Below are 18,305 nucleotides of genomic sequence, written 5' to 3' on the forward strand. Positions count from 1 at the left end.
ACTTTACTTGCATCAAAACCATAGATCACTAGTTTGAAGCCAAAAAAGCGCTTCATCATGGGATCAACACAACTCCACTGTCTTTATTGTACGGTCTCAAACAGTAACAACTTCTCACTCCGTCCTCTCACTCTAAAGAAAGTCAAGATCTCTTACCCACAATCCTAACACTTAAAAAAATTAACAATAGATGCCACAACTTGCCTGTCAACTTGATCCATCATAAATTTTGTATGCTGATTAGGTTTCCATGACCGCTTCCATCTCATTCGAATCAAATGTCTCCTACAAGTCAATGAAAGCGAAACACATCGGCAACTTGGAAGGGGAGTTCTTTTTCGCACCTCAATTTGCCCCGCAGAGTTGTCCTTCACGCAACGGTCTTTCAGTCCAGTTCGATGTCACTCACATAAAGAACCTGTAGATGAAACAGTAAAGGAATTGGACAAGAGTTCCGATGTCATGCTGTTTTCTTTAACTATATGTCGCATTTTTTAATAACATAATAATATAGATAAACAAATGTTTTATCGATTCTTCATTGGTACTCAAATCCAAGTGGCCGGAGTATAAACTGTATAAATTTGATGATTAAATCTGCTAACTGATTTTCTTGCTTACAGAGGCAATATGCAGTTGAGTTCAAAAGTTCCAATGCCATGCGGGTTCCTTTTTTATATGTAGCAACACAGCGCCGTTAACCTTCATCTGATTAGGAACCTTGCGTTTGGATAAATAACATGTGTAGAGCATTACCATAGTGTTAACAATGAATGGCTGTCGATTTATTAGATGTTCAGATTTGATCCCGTCAGTGCAGTACGATTCTTCACCGATAGAATAGCATATCCGACTTTGAAAGGGAAGTCCTCTGGGGTTGATCTCCTTCTCTGGGATTTAAAATAGGTAGCTCCTATTTTCACACATTTTCACCTTACCAAAAGAATGGTTTGTACGCATGCAAAGGATCACAATGTATAGTAGGATAAATAGGACTTGAATTCTGGTGCAGCTGCTGAAACGGCTGCGCTATGGGGCTTGGTGCGATCGGAATGGGACCCTCAGTAGCTCCATTGGTCCCTGCCGAGCATGTAATATTGTCGAATGTCACTTGTAGTAGTGGTTCTCAGTGCAAGCGACGAACTATGAAAAACCATCCAGAGACAGCATAGATATTAATTTTGCCTGATACGGTAGTAAAGGGATTCGACTAAAAAAAAAACTAAAGAAGGACTAAAGAACAGTAACAGTAACACAGTTTATTTTCATGGTCGAATTCGGTGCAGGATCTCTAAGTTCACGAATGCGATGTGACCTATACAATAATTTGCGGAAGCCATGCGATGAAGTAAATCAATTTTTATCCTCACCGACAACTCACCTGGCAATTTATCGACCCTGGAAAGAAAACAGGTCCGAATGGTCGAGCGCTGTTTCTAATCATCAACTTTGCGAATGGTGTGCACACTTTTATAGCTATTCCGCTTCTACTTGTACCCACTCTTTTTTCCTTAAAAATTCGAAGAAAGTAGAGTGATTGCTAGAATGAATGACTCTAACCAATTAAATGCTTCTCTCTAAGAACATATTTCACGCATCAGCGAGCGTGTTACCGCTTTCACTGATTACTAAAGTTAAAATAAAACCAATAAAGAAAGACGTCACTTTGAAAACAAAAACAGAAGTAAAGGAAGGTTTTTAGAGAGACAAAATATCGCTCAAAACAAACAGACAGACTGCAAAACTTGTGCAGAAAATAATTTCTCTATGCGAGCAGAAATTGCAGCTAAAAGTCTTCAAAAAGCGAATTCTTAGAATTCCAAGGAAACTAGCCAAAAGTTGTTTCCTACAATCTTGCTGCAATCACGATAATATCCAAATCGAATTGACAGGTAGCGTAAACGAAATGCATTGAATGACTTTATAAGAACAGAAAACACAAACAAAAAACAAGAAGAAAAATCAAAAAATCAACAGACTAGATAACCTATTCTAAAAATACACTGTTAACACAAGCTTTGTACTTCTTTGTTGATCTGGTCGACCAAAACTCTTCTCTCACCACCCACTTGTAATCAACTACCTGTAAAAAACGAAATGAAATAAGGCAGTACAAATACTAAAAAAAAATCTGAAACATTTGCAAACTTTAGCCATAGAGCGGCTAGTTTCTGGTGGTATTGGAAAACCACAAAACGAATATTATAAGGTGACAATAACCATGCAAAATGACCAGAGATACGAGTTAAATCTTGCGATAACATTGATGTTCAGGGCGTTTAAATCACATAATTACTACACAGTTATTCTATTATAATTGGCTTATTATATTATTATTGGCTATAATCAGGTAAAACAACCTAAACCTTGGTACATTTGGTACAAGCGGGTATGCCCGAAGCGGTGGAGCTTGCGTTGAAGCAATCAGGCAATAAGGTCCCACCTCGATCGCAGCCGCTAGCTCCACCACGTCCCTTCGAGCGCAGCTACTTAGATGACTGCAGTGCTCTTTGGGTCACTTTGACCTGACAGTATCCTCTGTTTTTAATTTTTTTTTATATTGAATGGTGAGTAACGTCACTTCTCTTTATCATATTCTCTAAAATGCGCTCTATTCTAAGTGTTTGGTAGGATGTCGTCGTGACATCTGAAAAAATACTAGCTTCGAATTCAGGATTTAGTAAGGCGGGTATCTAGATGGACTACAGTAGATTCGTTAGGCAAAAAATTTAATATTTGTTTAAAAGTGGTACTCAGAAATTTCTATTCGATGATCGAAATTGATATACAAAATTAAAATTGAATTCAGTCACTGGAAATAAGCTTACAAAGCACCAAAATAACCAAAATAGAGGACTGAAGACAAAGAAAATGCTAATTTCTAACCAGATGCGTAAAATATTGAGGGAAAACAACAAGAAAAACCGACGATCGCTAATATATGGAACAAAAACATCACAATTACCTCATCTTTGATAGGAGAGAACTGGCTACCCGGTGTTAATACAGCATGATAAAAGAATATTTTCGCACCCTCACTTTCCAGCCGATTTTTTAATGGTTTGGGATACCTGAAAAATATTTATATTTAGGACAAAAGTACCTTAAGCCCCCGGTGCAGGTGCGTAAGCGGCCGCGATTGCAGTGGTGCAGTGGAGAAGGCAGTTGCGATCGAGATGGGATTCTCGTTAGCTCTATTTATCTCTGCAGTCGGAGGGGAGCTAACGATGATCGAACCTCGGTGGAAACCTCTGTCTCGATCGCGCCGTTTCGATCATAACCGGTTATGCAACTGCACCAGACTTCAGGTCTTTTTGACCCGACTTGAATGTTGACACAACAACAGCATTACATGAAGAAAATTGTTGAATGCAATCTATATCTAGAGATATCTACAATAAGGAATTCTGGACTTCCAAGATGAAAATTCAGAGTTGAGACTTAATACAAATGCTTACTTGTGTGAGAAAACAGCAAACGGAGCATTACCATATATGGAAGCTTTCACACCACTTGCAATTTCGTTAAGACAACGTTCAGCTGTCTGAACTCATGAAATCAATTGATAAACAAAACGGTGGTAATCAAATAAGTAGACAATGTTGTTTAGTTCTGGAACTAAAATGAAATATTTGCTCCCAAGAATTAGCAATAAGTACCTCTCTTAGACTTTCTCCAGGTAAATGTTTTGTTTGAGGTAAAATCCACGGGCTTTCATAGTTTGCCTGCCCCATTCGTTGTCGTACAATCAGTAAGAGCTTTCGGTCTAACATCCTTCTCAAACTACGCTCATCCTTATCCTCACTTGAATGTGGGTTGTTCAGTCCAAGACTAAAAATTCATTTGAGAAGTCATGGAAAAACTGATAATCGGAAAAAAACGATTAACCGCACCTTTCCATTAGCTGTTCCCCCTCTTTATTCCATTCATCTTCGATCTGGGCATTAGTTATACCAATCTGCTCATCAAGTTCTGACAACTCTTTTCCTTCACGCTCCAATTCTGCTCGTTTCGCAATAAGTCTGACAAAGAACAAGAACAGTGCGAAAAACAGAACGAGAAGGTTTCTTGGACTCTTTATTCTCTGTCAGGGGTTACGAACAAACCGCTGTATAGTTAATTCTGTGGAGTTGAGCACTGGTGATGCAAAACAGGAAATTGTTGTAATTCTATAGTAACCCACTTAAGAGTTATCTATTATTTCTAGGAACTCTCCTTAGATATAATAAATGTCGATAGTTTAGAAGTTATTGTTCAAGTCCTAACCCCAGGCCACTGATTTAGAAAAACTTAAGAATTTTCGATGAGTAACGGCTATCACTGAAAAGGTAACTTATGGTATCTTTCAAGATTACAAAATTGACAATTGACAAAATTGGCACAAATTTAGGGCTACTTGTAGCGCTAACAGCGTAACCGTGTGCTTAACCAAGACAATAGAACACAGATACTATATTATAATTGTAATGATCCGAATATCTTAATCCGTAACCAAAATAGACCTCTTGACAAAGTTTCAGTTGTGAAAATGGTTGACATTTCTACAGTTAATGTGAATAATGCCTTCACTCACTTCTCATCACTTAGAGATTTTAGCTCAAAATCGCACAGCAAGCTTTTCTCGCGTTCTTCTTCAAGTTGCAACCTTTGGAAACTAAAAATACTGATATTTTGTGAACAATTGAGTCCTACTAGCAATAAAATTCAGATATCTGTTCCATTCTGTACTTCTTTTCAATTTCGGTCATGGGTGGAGCTATTATCTGCGGTCTCGATAATGCCACTGATACCACTACATCCCATCTCGTTCGAAGCAGTGCCGACAACCGCATTCCTATTAGAAAACGGAACAAACGTAACTATTAAACCCTTGCGTGAGTAATACATATGGAGGATACAACGATAAAGTATACAGTCGGCAAGTTCCAATTAATAATAATAATAATACTGAATTGTAATATAAACTACTTTATCCTGCTATTAAAACTATCAACGTAAAAACATAAACACAGCGATGAGCAGAGGTAGCGTTTAACTACATAACAAAATTTTTCATTCTCCTTTGTATGAAGGTGGTCGCTTCTCAGAAAAGGCTTGCAAACCTTCGAGACGATCTTTTGTGGGTATCACCTAAAGACGTTATTAACAAGAACCGTTTGATTGGAGTGAAACAAGATTGGAATCCGAATAAAGCGAATTTCGAGTCGCTCGAAATATCGACAACTTAGAAAAACAGAAAAAAAATCAATGTGAAGAAAAATTGACTTCTCTCGAAGTCAATATACTTTTGGAAAGGAAATCCCATCGAATCCAACATTTGTCATGAAGAAAATGATGAGTGAAGGAAATGATGACCCAACAGTATTCCAGAACTCACTTGAGCGTAGCATTGTTGTTCAACCACTAAGCCATTGCCTAACGAGACTTCTGATCCAGTGTTAACTGCTATCTTGCTAAGACGAACAGCGATGGGACCCTCAAACATAAAATGGTTGACACAAAAAACAAGAAACAGATGAAAAAACAAAAATGAGCAATGAGCAAAAAGTGGACGATTGACACAAGAGGAAAATGCAAAGGTGTCGCTATGATTTTTATTTTATTTCTGTATGATTTTTGATTCCTGTATGCTGTACAGAGATGCTCAATGAATATAACTATTGTATTTTATTCTGTCCATCTATTCATGAATTATTTTGTCTTTCTACTTGAGCAAAATGTACATTTTGCCGAAGCTGCATAAGAATTGCATAACAACACCCTCATCAGTGGTCGAAAAACAATCTCAACACTGATAAATATATGAAAAAAACCTAAATACCAACAACTAATTTATGGCTCACTAATAAACAATTTATGTATGTTTCTCCACTTACTCTTGGCACAATTTCCCGTGCGATTTCCAAAGCCTTGGAAAAGGCATCCGATTTTGTGCAGTGGTTCACGAGACCTATCCGATGTGCCTCTTCCCCACTAATCATACGTCCTGTAAAAATGAGTTCCTTGGCCATTGAAGCTCCAACAGCACGAGTGAGACGCTGGGTTCCCCCTTAAACACTGGTATGCGTACGAGATTCTAATGCGGAAATGGTCACGAATTGACCTCACCTGCTCCAGGTATAATTGCCAATTTTGTTTCCGTCAAACCAATCTTAGAATCGAGTGCTGAACTATTTGAGAGCTCTGTCATTCTTACAAAATGTTCAACGATAAGAAAGGATCAACAATCTACTACAAAACCATCCAAATCAGAAGTTTACTTACATGCCACACGAATATCACATGCAAGTGCCATTTCGAGACCACCTCCTAGAGCATATCCGTCTATGGCTGCTATTACAGGTTGTGGTAGTAGTTCCAGCTGAAGTTTCTAGATTAAATCTCACAACAAGAACAAATCGTACAACGAGACCGTACCTCAGAAAATGAGGCTCGCAGTGAGTCAACGAATACAGGAACTTGCTCAACTGGCATTGACTTTCGTTCCTTCAAATCAGCTCCTAAAAGATTTCGAGCATTCATTAAGCGAACTGAAATAGAACCACCAGAGCAAGAACAACAGTAACAAAAAGCAAAATGCAAAAACAGTTAATTACTTCACACATAGCAAAGACTAAACAAGCGGAAAAGATGAAAGCACATATTCAAAATTTGTTGAGGAGTATCGATGGTTGAGCTAAGGAGCTCGAAGAGAAAAAAAAATACGTAAAAAAAAGCGTTCTGAGAAGTTAGATATTTCTTATCCCTCCTACGTTTCTTCCTTCGTAAATGCAAATCTTCCTGGAAGTAGATCTTTATAATCGTCACCACCAGTGAACGTGTTTTTCTTTTTAATATTGACGCTGTTCAAAAAATTACGAAGAACCTCGAGCTTAAGACAAAATTTAGCCTCAGTAAGAATATTCCTGACGTTAAATAATGGCATTTAAGAAATGGCATAATAATTCAACAATCTTTAAGGTTTGTCCACAAACCATCACTTTCACACAATATTTCGGATTTCAGCACTTTAAATGGTACGAAGGCTTTCTTGCCCCGCTCAAAACGATTGATTTTTGAAATCATTTAGATTATCCAGCACGTACATTGTCATTAGTTGCAAGCATTAACAGTTTTAACAAAGTCATTGATTTTAAGATTAAAGAAAAAGAAAAGTGAAGAGACCAAGAGATTCTTCGAGAAAATGAGTCAGTTCCAAACTGGCTATAAAACTGCCAAAAGCACAAATATTAATGTCAAAAAAGTCACACAAAAAATCAAAAAGTGAACCAAAGGATGAAGTAGTTACCATAAAAAGCAAGACAAAACAAACCTGTACAAAAGGCTCCTTCGACATCACTTTTGAGCACGACAACACGAACATTTTTGTCAAATTTCACAGCGGCTACGCTGTTGCGAAGCTGAAAATTTTCTAGCTACTTACTTTTCGTATCAATTGACAAAAAACAAATAAATTACTAAACATTGATTTCCACAAAGAAATTTCATAGCCTATAAATAGTAGGAAACAGCCATTCATGTTGCGTTGGGCGTTTTTCCAACATGGTGGGACTACTTTTGGAAATCTTCTTTTCTATCTGAGGCCTTTAAGTTGCTCAATCGATGAGCAGTAACATTTTCACATTGTTTGATAAGTAAGGTGTGAAGGGAAGCGAAAAATAAATGAAAAAGTAAGGCAACAATGTATCTGACCTTTTCCAAGAATGAAATGCTGATAGCGTTTTTTGTCTGTGGTCGATTCATTCTAAACAGTACAATGCCTAAAATACAAAAGAGAACAGTTCACTTTAAAGAGTTAAGTCTTGCAAAGAACAGCACGTACCATCGTCTTTCCCAGTAAGCTTTTCCACAATTAGAGGATCTGACTGAGCACTTAGCAGACGTGCTGCGATATAACGGGATGAACTTCTCACCAATAACAGACTAGTATTCATCCTGAAGCACACCAAGTCAGTCATTCACCAAACGTTCTCAATTTGTATGAGTTTGCATGAATGGAAAGCGAAAAAAAAATAGAAATCCCACAAGAAAAGACACAAGATGTGAAGCCGGATTGAAGGCAATCACTCTTCATTTCTTTTTTTATAGAACGCTGCAGCGGCAACGTTCCTCGTATCCGGTAGAATCACAGACGAGTTAGCAGCCCTCTGAAATGTTCAATGTGTCAACAAAGGTGATTAGGGCAGAGAAGTGCCGGAGAGAGACTCGAAGAAGAGAGGGAAAAGGGAATGTATTAGAACTGAAATGAAACCCCAACCGCAACCGCACAGCCGTTGCCCTGTCAAGAGGGGCGCGATTGGCGCCCACCCCCCCCCCCCCCCCAATCGCCTTCAGCTGACGTCAATACCATGCTGATCGTTGTTCAGCTCCCTGCACACCATGGACGAATAGCGGCTTCGGCATGGCTTCAGGCATACAATCTGTTACTATTGGCTTCAGTTGAGGAGGACTCGGATTCGAGACCATATGTTAGGACTGAGCACGAACCACTCCTACAAACTCGCTTCCGCACGTACCCTTCGATGAGTACCTGTCCTTTTTGCTGGCTCACGTCATTTTTAAAATATACGCGTCTGCTCCCGGCAGAGTCCCAAGAGCTGCACGAATCCCTGGTGCCTCTACTAGCCCAACCCTTGACTCACAGTGTACCGATCTGTTCGAAAAGACGTCTCTGTCTCTCAACGGCGAATATAGGTACTCAAGTCGCTCGGTATCGATAGCCAGTTCACGCAGGACTTCAAGTCTCGCAGGCTATGAAGCACTGATGAATGGATTCTGTTCGAGCTCGTGCTGTAGATCGAGAAGGTTGGGCAGAGCTGCGATCAAGGACGGCACGCCTCGGCGAATATGCAGGTAACCGCCGTGGAGCGCTCACCAAAATTTGTGACAATTTCGCGCTCCAGCACTACCAGTGCCTCTCCCAGCCACTGGCGCTGCATTGCGACCGCGCCGTATCGCCGGGTAATGGTATATATATGTCCGCATTCAGTTCTAGCTTTCTATATTTTTCTGAAGTTTCTCTGTACGTATACTACATACCCATTCACATCATCCTTCATACACCATTGAGCAGTGTCACCCTCCTCAGTGGCACCCTTATTTCCCTTACTCTAACTTACTTTTCTATGCTCTAACTTACTTTTTCTTTTAGTAAATTAAGTTTACATTTCATAGATCCTCTAAGATTAATGCTTAGGCCTTAGGGCCCCTCAATTGATTTGATTATTTACTCCGAGAAATAAGGGCGCCAGTGAGTGCTCCCCACAACGACATTTTACCCATGCTTTTCCTCACACCGTCGTAAGCTAGCAGGTATTTTCCTCGCAGTTGCGTTCTACTTTTTTTCCGTTCTGATATGATTTTGGTTGGTCATCTTTCGTTGGCGGTTCCTCTCGTATAACCGTTAACGTGTCCTGCAAAAAGGATTACAAATTCATATCTAACCTGACGAGCTTTTGAACAAGATCAGGGTCGAAGTGATGTTGTTCCACATTAGAGAATACAATTGCAACCCAAATTGCATAGAAATCGGAATAGAAGGAAAAAATCAAGGAATTTAATTGTTCATCATCTCCTTTCATATACTTCGTCTCCACGGCCGCCTAACAGGACTCTGGTGTTCCGTTGGTCGTTCCAGCGAGTTGCGGTTTGTTCACGCCCTTGAAAATAACACTTGGAATTAGATTTGCTTCTACAATTCATTTGGATTTTCCGTAGCAGTGGACTCATTAATGAATACAACTGGACGGCTGTAGTGCAGTGGTAACGCTGCCCGCAGAGTTAAGAGCCGCGCGGGGTGCGGTTTGGCAGCTCTGCGGTTTTGGTGGTTATTGACTATTCACAACAGTGCGCTCAATAACCACCAAAACCCCAGAGCCGGCAAACCGCGAGGCACTGAACTCTACGGGCAGCTTGAGAGGTTCCGCTGCGTCTATAGACAGGTAAAAACGACATGAAGCGCGCTGCAGTTGCGTAACCGTGCGCTCGAAGCGGTGCGGTGGAGCATTGTGGTTGGAATCGAGGTTGGACTATCGCGAACTGCAGTTATAATCGGGTCAAAACGACATGAAGCACGGTTCGTTCGCGTACGCGCTCGAAACGGCGCGGTGGAGGCAGCAGTAAGAACCGAGGTGGGACCATCGCAAAATGCAGCGATGGGTGGTGCCAGCAAGGGTCCCACTACGCTCCTAACCGCTATTCTCCACCGCACCGCCTCGGGAGGATCCGCGTACGCAATTGCACCGTGCCTCATGCCGTTTTGATCCTTTTATAATAAAGGTGCTAGCGATATTATTCCTTTTATAATAAAGATGCTAGCGATGCGAGTGATACATATTTGTTCTTGTTTGGAATGGATAGCGACTGAATTTGAGGTGGGACCATCGCGAACTACAGCAGCGGATGGTGCTAGCAGGGGTCCCCACTCGGTCTCAACCGCTACGCTCCACCGCGCCGCTTCGGGCGCAGTCGCTTTCGCAACTGTCCGTGCTTCGTGTCATTTTGCTGCCCAACTATATACCCTCGATCACAGCAGCCTCCTCTACCATGCCGCTTATAGACCACCCGCGTACGCAACTACACGAAATTTGAGATTGTTTCTACTAGACTATGTCCCAGAATTTATCGTCGAAAAGTAAATGGAGCTTTCGTTTTTGATAGGATCCACTTACTTTGTAAAACGACAATTCGGCTTTTCATTTCAAAGATATTTCATCTTGTCAATTGATATTAGTATTACATACTCATGATTATACTATTATACTTTTACGAGCTACTGCTTTATTTTTGAGTATCGTACTAAACTTTCACATCTAAACTGTGGTATTGTTCGAGACCATCGCATCAATACTAGGTAAAATATAATAATGTTGTGTATAGTCATATTATTTAATATTACATAATACCACTAGTACCTTTAATTTGTAATATAATCCTAATTTATGGGTGGTATGGTGCAACTCGGGAATCGTTGCTCTGTTGCTCGTAAGTTACGGTATGATTTTCGAACGACTATGTTCGTTAGATTAACTGTCGTGTTGTAGTCAATATTACAGTAGCGCTCTTCGGAAGATTTCTACAGGATTTCTGTACTGGCACACAGTATCTCCATTCTAACTTTCTGGGTTTAGTATCTGCTAACGATGTAGTACAATGAAGTTCCTCACTGTATTCTTAGATTGACACTCTGCTGGCGTATCTAATGTGATTCAAATGCTGCACGAATTAAGTGAGATTGCTTTAGCTCCATATTTTACAGATATTTGGCATGGTTGAAAAATTAACGACAACGGGTCGTCTTTCTCGCGTTGAGACGAAGTTCGCTTTCATAGGCACTTCCCACGGTAGTGCCTTTTGCCCTTTAGCTGCTGCTATTCCTGCTAACGAGCATGTACCAAATTTTTCTATGCGCTATGAGGTTGGAGATATGGTACATGTCACAATGGTACCACAAGAAGGAAAAAATGGATGCAATTGGAGAGCGATAAAGGTTCGTAATTTTTTTCTATGACACTGTTAACAAATTTTATGCTAGTGTTGCACTGGACTTTTACTGTAACATATCACTGTCGCCAGTGACAGTAATATGAAAAAAGTTTTCTTTTACATTTCTGTCACTTGAAGTAATTTGAGTCCCTGATCACGAATGCAGCAACCATTGTCTCGAAGTTGTGTTATACATCGTAATGATGATGTTGATCAACAAAATCGTACATATAGTTGGGTCAAAACGACATGAAGCACGGACCGTTAAGTGACCGCGCTTGAAGCGGTGCGGTCGAGACAGCGGTTGGAATCGAAGTGGACCATGGGGAACTGCAGAGGTGAGTGGCGGTAGTGAGGGTCCTTACACGATCCCAACCGCTACGCTCCACCGCTCCGCTTCGAGCGCAGCCGCTTGCGCAAATGTCCGTGCTTCATGTCGTATTCACCCGACTATAAACTTTCGTATATATGCTTATGTATGTAAACACACCTGAAACACTTTTTTGGTAGGGTATAGTGAGACCATGAAGGATATAGCTCCTACACTACGTATCACAACTACACAAAAAAAAAAGATTTTATGATTTGAAATAAGTATTGTATTTGTAATCAACACTACAAGAACATAAACACGGTATCAGTGGATAAAATTGAAATTGCTTGGCATTAAAGTTTGAATATATGTGTAGTATAAATATAAATAGTGTAAATATAAGTATAGTAATATAAATATAGTATAATTAGTATCGTATGTACTTTGATCGAAAGCAATTGGGTTTTCAAGGTTCGCCCAATGGTTAAACACTCTGATAATGAGTGCAAGGAAGGCACTTCACAAGAATCACGTATAACACCTCTCACCACGAAAAACACCGTTTTCAATAATCAGGTCATTCATTTCAAGGTACCGTTAGAAGGCTGAGATCAACCCGGAAATGTTTTCAGACTGTTGTTGTGACCAATGTATGTGAGACGCTTGCGTATGGTGTCAGCGCTACGCACGGCTCTGTATTCATTCCAGGAGCAGCATTTTCTGCTCAGGAAGTGACACGACTAAATACCTACTTAAATATCGGTATTTCTTAAATGTATCAGTGTCTGATCTGGTGTGATGGAGTGGAGGTCTAAGCTGAACAAATGAAATTTACCTTGTCTGCAGATGACTTCCCGTATTTTCCTCAATGCAACTGCAGGTTTCTTGAGGAAAACACGAGGGTTTTCGCAAAAGGAAATTTCATTGCACTATATAGGGTGCTGCAAACATGCACTATATAGGGTTGCTGCTTGCTATGTACATTTAGTATAGTTTCACTCAAAATGCGCAGACTTGCCTGATGTGTTGAAGATTACACTATCCACCAAATCTGTACATGCACCATGTGCAGTCGTCTAATGTGTTGTGTCCGCGCGCAAGCTACGTCTTTGGTGTTCCTTAAAACTTTTTTTTTGTGATTTTGGATCACGTTCACGCTATCCCAATATGATCTTCGCTTCTAGCTCGTCTCCATGATTTTAGTCTGTAGGAATCGGATTTTTCTTTTTTTTTGTGTTTGTGCGCGATTAGGGTCACTCCGTTATCGAATTCGTATCAAACCCTTATTAACGCACCATCGTAACACGGAAATCCAATTTCAACAAATCGAAACCATAGTGGAAACCACAATGGTGATGACAGTCTTAAGCATTATCCTAACGAAAATGAATTTTTCTATGACACGACTATAAGGCGTGCATCCTAGTCAGTCCTAGTCATACACGGTTACATTAAAAAAGGCAAAACCACATCTCTACAAGCTGAAGCCCTCAATGCCACTGTAAGAAAACAAACAAGACCTGACGTCCTATATTGTAGGGTTGCTAAATTATGGAGTCAGCCTTGAGTAGATGAAAGTTCTTTTTTTTTAACGAGGATTTCTCTTCGAACAACAACATTGCAATCAATTGCATAGCAGATCACATGTTCCTGCCAGACAGTACACTTTAGCCACTTTATTACTTGGCGTTGAACAGTCCCATTGGGATGCTACGGTGCGTTCGAGTCCAGTTTAGAATCATAGAGGTTAATAAGCGTGTGAGCTGACTATACAACTCCGGCGGGCTGACGCATCAAGTCAGTGTCGTTATCTTCGCAGAAATTAGCCATCAATTTTTCGAACCCGGAGGGACGAAAAGCTTGGTAGGCGTGCCGGATTCGAATTATCGACGATGCACCCCTCACCACTCACGACATCATGATAGACTCAAGTGGACGGTGGCTTATGTGATCAACGTCTAGTTCATTCGAAACTCAGTACTATACATAAGCATATCAATGAAAAATCCTAGCGTTTAGCACAACAGTTGTGCACCGTATCGCGATTGTCACGTTTTCCGACCTTCACCACGAAATTAGCGGGCTTTTTTGAACCAGAAACCCACCTAGAAGAGAATTAGTTTCTCCTCTCAAGCGCATGGCAAACGAGAATTACACATTCCATCTCAATTTTGGAAAAGTGCCACTAGTTGGATGAACGAACTACTGAAGTCAACTAAGAAGGAAAGCCTGAAATTCGACGTATGACCGTCGTTTGCACCAAAACCTGTTCCTTGTTATTTGCATCGACGAAAGCAGTACTCCATTAGTATATCTATCGGTTACAGGCGATGAACTTCTGGTCTCACTGCGAGCTCAGGGCGATGTCAACGGATGCAAATTTATAGCAACAACCGCAACCAAGCTGAAGAATTTCTGCCAACCACAAGTAACTGGTGCGCAACATTTCCATTACTACTGATTTTAATTTTGAAGGTGTTAAACTCAGAGACTCACCTATTCTACAAGTTATCCTTTAACTTTGGCTTACATCAAATGCCGGAAGTGAACATGCGGTTAGAGATATTTCAACAATACCTGGTGTCTTTGATCTAATTCTGTTATTTGGCGTTGGAAAGAATGGTCTCGGACAAAATCGATTCTGCTCAGGACTATTTTTCTTTCACACAAGTTTTCACAGTGAATACCATTATGTTAACCACTATTTTCTCACCTATTTGTTAGAATGGCATAGTAGTGAGTGATAAATTGTTTTGCTATTTGGAGGCTATTCTACTTGCTTTTAAACAAATCAATAAAAGCTCCAGTTTGCCAAGATTCGAGGACATTCGGAAATCCAACGAAATTTCAGTTGTCATGTCTTTGATGGATTATGAAATATTTTAGGAATCGGGAAGATAATCTCACTCACAGATACATGCGCTACGGTATGGTCACCAAATTGCGGTGAAATCAAGTACGTCGCGTTGCTTATACTAAATGTGTTCCTTTCTTTCTCTCTCTCTTTCGAGGGCGGGCGCAGCATTGACTTTAACTTATAACAACGAATCAACTCATATTCTGGCTTAGAAGTTATCGCGGTTCCCTGTGATCTTAAGTGTGAGGAGAAAACGAACCATTTCAAGGTGATAAGGGTCGCTTTCACAAATATGAAGAGTTCAGTCATCAGAGGGAGTGCTGGAGGACGAGAAGTTGAAAGAGTTTTCGGTACATTGTAGGGTTAAAGGCATCACCCACGAAAGGGGGCAGATTTCAGGGGAGTACGACGGGATGGGAGACACGGAGAGGGAGGGATACGTCCATTCTCATTGCCGTAAAAAACGGCCCGGAAGATACGGCTTCATTCGTTTTGGCGCACCATTTTGCACAAGAGGTTCGATTGGAGCGCGCCAGTCTTGTGCGGCGCCGCGTCTTCCGGGCCGTTTTTTACGGCAATTAACAAGAAATGGACGTAATCACCTCTCTCTCCGTAGTCTCCCATCCCGTATACGAATACTCCACCTGAAATCTGCACCACCTCAGATTCGTGGGGTGATGCCTTTAAGACACGGCGAAAAGAACGAGTAGTGCAGTCGATCCGAAATTTACCTGTGATTGGACGATTGATGGTTTGAAATCGCCCTAGCACCAAGCTTTTCATCCTTTCGGAGTGGTATATAAGTGAATAAATTAGTGTAGGCTTAGAAGGATAAAAACAAGACTTGGCACATCGGCTACATCCCCTCCCCCCACAATCATTAGACAGAATACACAGGCAGGTCGTTAATCTCAAGCGATTCTGAATTGAGACCGCGTGCGCGTGCGCGCATCCCCGTAACCATTGATCAACGCTGTGCATTTTATTCTTTTATGATTCCTTTTATGACGCACCCAAATATATCAATACGCCATCTTCTAATTTCCAATAAGCTAGCGATACTTGCAAGATTGGTCGAAACTGTAAAAAGGTGGCGTTAAACGATGCTTCATTCACATTGTTTTCTTTGAATTTTGAAATTCTCATTTGACATACATGCGATAGTCGTAGCCGGTGCTCCAGCGCTCTCCTCTTTGGACGGTTGGCGAGAGGACCCCTTCACTTCAGGACTGATGGCGAAGGGATCCTCATCATTTGAGCATGACTCCATGAGCTAGACACCTTAGGAGGGTTCCGCACCTCGCTATCGCACCTATAATTTGACATCGCAGATGCTCCACAACCGCGTTTCCAATGGAGTAATGTGAAGCCAACAAATAAATGACTCTATTTTGCACTTTCCAACATTTACAATTGAAAGTTTTTTTTTCCGTGAATTCGACAATAAGAAAGGAAGGCGCGAATCATAAAGACAGAAAAAAGAAACCAGGCGCCTAAATACATGCAATTTGTTTATGTGCTTGTTTTATGTCATCTGTATTGAATAATGTTTTGTTTTCAGATGTTCTTTGCTCACCTGGGTAGGAGGTGACGGCGGAACGGACGCAGAGTGGCTAACAGATCTGCTTAGCATTGGTAAGTCTTGCCCTTACGGCATTTTTGCGTGTTCGCTATCCGTAAGTCTTCAATCCTGTCTTGTTTTGTAGGAGATGCTGTTTTGTTTACTGCTGTGAAGCGCAGTGACAACGATGTATGGAAAACTGTGAAATGGAGTGCTCGCGGTTTTCGAATAGGGTCCGATCGCGTCAAGTTGGCAGATTCCTATACGCAAACAGCCATCTCTACATCAGAAATCACTATGCGTTACATTGCACCTGCACTCGGTACCATATTAAGCGAGAAGCCTACCTTACTAGGTTTTTTGTCGTAACTTTATTGCGTTATTATCAAATTATTGTTTTAACTATACCAGCTGGATGCATCATTCAGTTGCAACACTTCAGAAGAGATTTTTTTCTGATTTTTTTTTTGTATCTCATGAATAAAGAGTGAGGACTGTACTAATTTTTGGAGAGTCCTTGTTTAAGCATGGTATCCCGAGCCTTTGTTGTTTTTTTTTCTGTATTCGCACGAATGCAGTATGCTGGTCTTTTTCTCTTCAGTTACTAGTTTCTGTATTTTAAACACTGTGGTATATGGGGTTGACTAGAGACGACTGCGCTTCTTTAAAAAATCGTACGGAAGGACAGACTGTAGTCTGTGCAGTGCTTATGTCTGTTGACCCACTCACCATCAAAGACGATACAGGTACGGCCATCTTGGTAATGGTTACAGTCGGGTCAAAACATCGTGAACGTCGGTGTAGATGCGTAAGCAACTGCGACCGAAGCAACGCAGTAGAGCGTAGTGATTGGGATCGAATGAAAACGTACGTACCACGCGTCCGAGTGAAGTCAAGGACGGTCCCGTTTCGTTCCCATGTGCCAGCTCCACCGTGCCCCTTAGACTGCGGACGTGTACACAACTGCACCGATTATCAGGTCGTTTTGACCCGAGTGTAACAAGGGACGTCGTTCATTGAGTGTTCGCGTTATTCTGGGTAAGAAACTCGAAAATTTAGGGGTACCCGTGCTGAAATTTGAATTTGACGGCAATGCCACCTGTAATTTTGCGGTAATCCTTACCAACTATGCACCTGTTTGTGTTCCAGTGGGCACTATTCTAGAAGTAGCGTATGTATGCACAGGTTTCCTTGCTAGAAAATCAGAGTCTCAAATTTTCCACTCCTCAAACAAGTTTTGTGCAAAACATGAATGTAATGTAACTTCTGGGGCAATTTTTTTATCGTTGTAGTATAGAATATCCTTATGTTTGGATCGTACCACCAGCACTTACATATAGTCACAATTACAGTCGGTTCAAATCGACTTGATTTGTGGTGCAACTGCGTAAGTAGCTGCGCTCGAAATGATGCGATATTCAATCCTTCAGTCCTATAACAATTTTTGCTGTCTCACTGCATTTGACCAGTCGTTGATGTAAATAGAATTAGAAGTTTTGTATTTTGACGTAGACGCTCAAGATTAAGTTTCGAGGTCACAAGTTATTGTTTTTTTAAGCATATGCCCTATCTTTTCCTATGGATAGTGTAAAACACCCCAAAATAAGTAGTTTCATCTATTTCAGCTCACTGGGTTAAGGAGTAGCTACGCGTTAATGGGAAATTCTTCCAGGATTAGCCGTTCTCTCATCAATGCCCACTGATACGCTTGCCGAAGTTGGTGACACCTGCTTGTTTCTGTTTGACTGCTCAGTGCAACCGCCTAAATGTCTGCGAGTGACTGCTATTCCACATGAGCTCGCCCCTGTCATGAAGTATAAGTTGATGCAATTTCGGGAGTACGAGATGAAATCCTCTTGAGCTTCTACATGTTGTATACTGATCTTGATCCGTCTTTATCTGTTAGTTGTTGTGATCTTTTAGAATGCTGTGGTTTTTGTTCCGGTTTTTTTTTCCCTCGTTTTCATTGTAAAGTTTTTTTTTAGAGTGCACTTTCGTTGTGACTTTGTTCAACATATCAATTTTACTTCCTCTCAGTCCATGGTTTTCGTCCACAATTTTCAGTTTAAAAATGTTCGTTATAATTGCAG

The 18,305-nt window shown here is 40.8% G+C and overlaps 3 protein-coding genes across 6 annotated transcripts; 1 reads left to right on the top strand and 2 right to left on the bottom strand.

Annotated features, from left to right (window-relative positions):
* Positions 1-240: 240 nt before the first annotated feature.
* Positions 241-4,832, bottom strand: RB195_000281 (uncharacterized protein; the record flags this gene model as incomplete). Of its 2 annotated transcripts, XM_064196529.1 has the most annotated exons (9): positions 241-285; positions 345-368; positions 2,003-2,083; positions 2,966-3,071; positions 3,459-3,544; positions 3,660-3,831; positions 3,894-4,022; positions 4,574-4,654; positions 4,729-4,832. In XM_064196529.1, 9 exons carry the CDS (start codon positions 4,830-4,832, stop codon positions 241-243), a joined length of 828 nt encoding a protein of 275 aa, XP_064052409.1. The 2 variants fall into 2 exon arrangements, with proteins under 2 accessions (XP_064052409.1, XP_064052410.1); XM_064196528.1 differs by lacking the exons at positions 241-285; positions 345-368 and having other exon boundaries at positions 1,988-2,083.
* Positions 4,833-5,052: 220 nt separating this feature from the next.
* RB195_000282 (uncharacterized protein) lies at positions 5,053-8,466 on the bottom strand (the record flags this gene model as incomplete). Its single annotated transcript, XM_064196530.1, has 10 exons — positions 5,053-5,130; positions 5,378-5,476; positions 5,877-6,049; positions 6,109-6,165; positions 6,265-6,361; positions 6,418-6,500; positions 7,313-7,400; positions 7,693-7,760; positions 7,823-7,935; positions 8,348-8,466. The coding sequence occupies 10 exons, from the start codon at positions 8,464-8,466 to the stop codon at positions 5,053-5,055; spliced, it is 975 nt and encodes a 324-aa protein (XP_064052411.1).
* A 302-nt stretch (positions 8,467-8,768) lies between these two features.
* Positions 8,769-18,075, top strand: RB195_000283 (uncharacterized protein; the record flags this gene model as incomplete). 3 transcript variants are annotated; one of them, XM_064196532.1, is made up of 10 exons in its annotated part: positions 8,769-8,853; positions 11,364-11,488; positions 12,269-12,373; positions 12,430-12,559; positions 14,125-14,232; positions 14,684-14,753; positions 16,216-16,289; positions 16,361-16,570; positions 16,920-16,961; positions 17,888-18,075. In XM_064196532.1, 10 exons carry the CDS (start codon positions 8,769-8,771, stop codon positions 18,073-18,075), a joined length of 1,137 nt encoding a protein of 378 aa, XP_064052412.1. The 3 variants fall into 3 exon arrangements, with proteins under 3 accessions (XP_064052412.1, XP_013290416.2, XP_064052413.1); XM_013434962.2 differs by lacking the exons at positions 8,769-8,853; positions 16,920-16,961; positions 17,888-18,075 and having other exon boundaries at positions 11,267-11,488; positions 16,361-16,584; XM_064196531.1 differs by lacking the exons at positions 8,769-8,853; positions 11,364-11,488; positions 12,269-12,373; ... (3 more) ...; positions 16,216-16,289; positions 16,361-16,570 and having other exon boundaries at positions 16,850-16,961.
* Between the last annotated feature and the right edge of the window lie 230 nt (positions 18,076-18,305).

The sequence above is a fragment of the Necator americanus genome, chromosome IV (genome assembly GCF_031761385.1).
Source record: "Necator americanus strain Aroian chromosome IV, whole genome shotgun sequence".
Taxonomy (NCBI): Eukaryota; Metazoa; Nematoda; class Chromadorea; order Rhabditida; family Ancylostomatidae; genus Necator; species Necator americanus.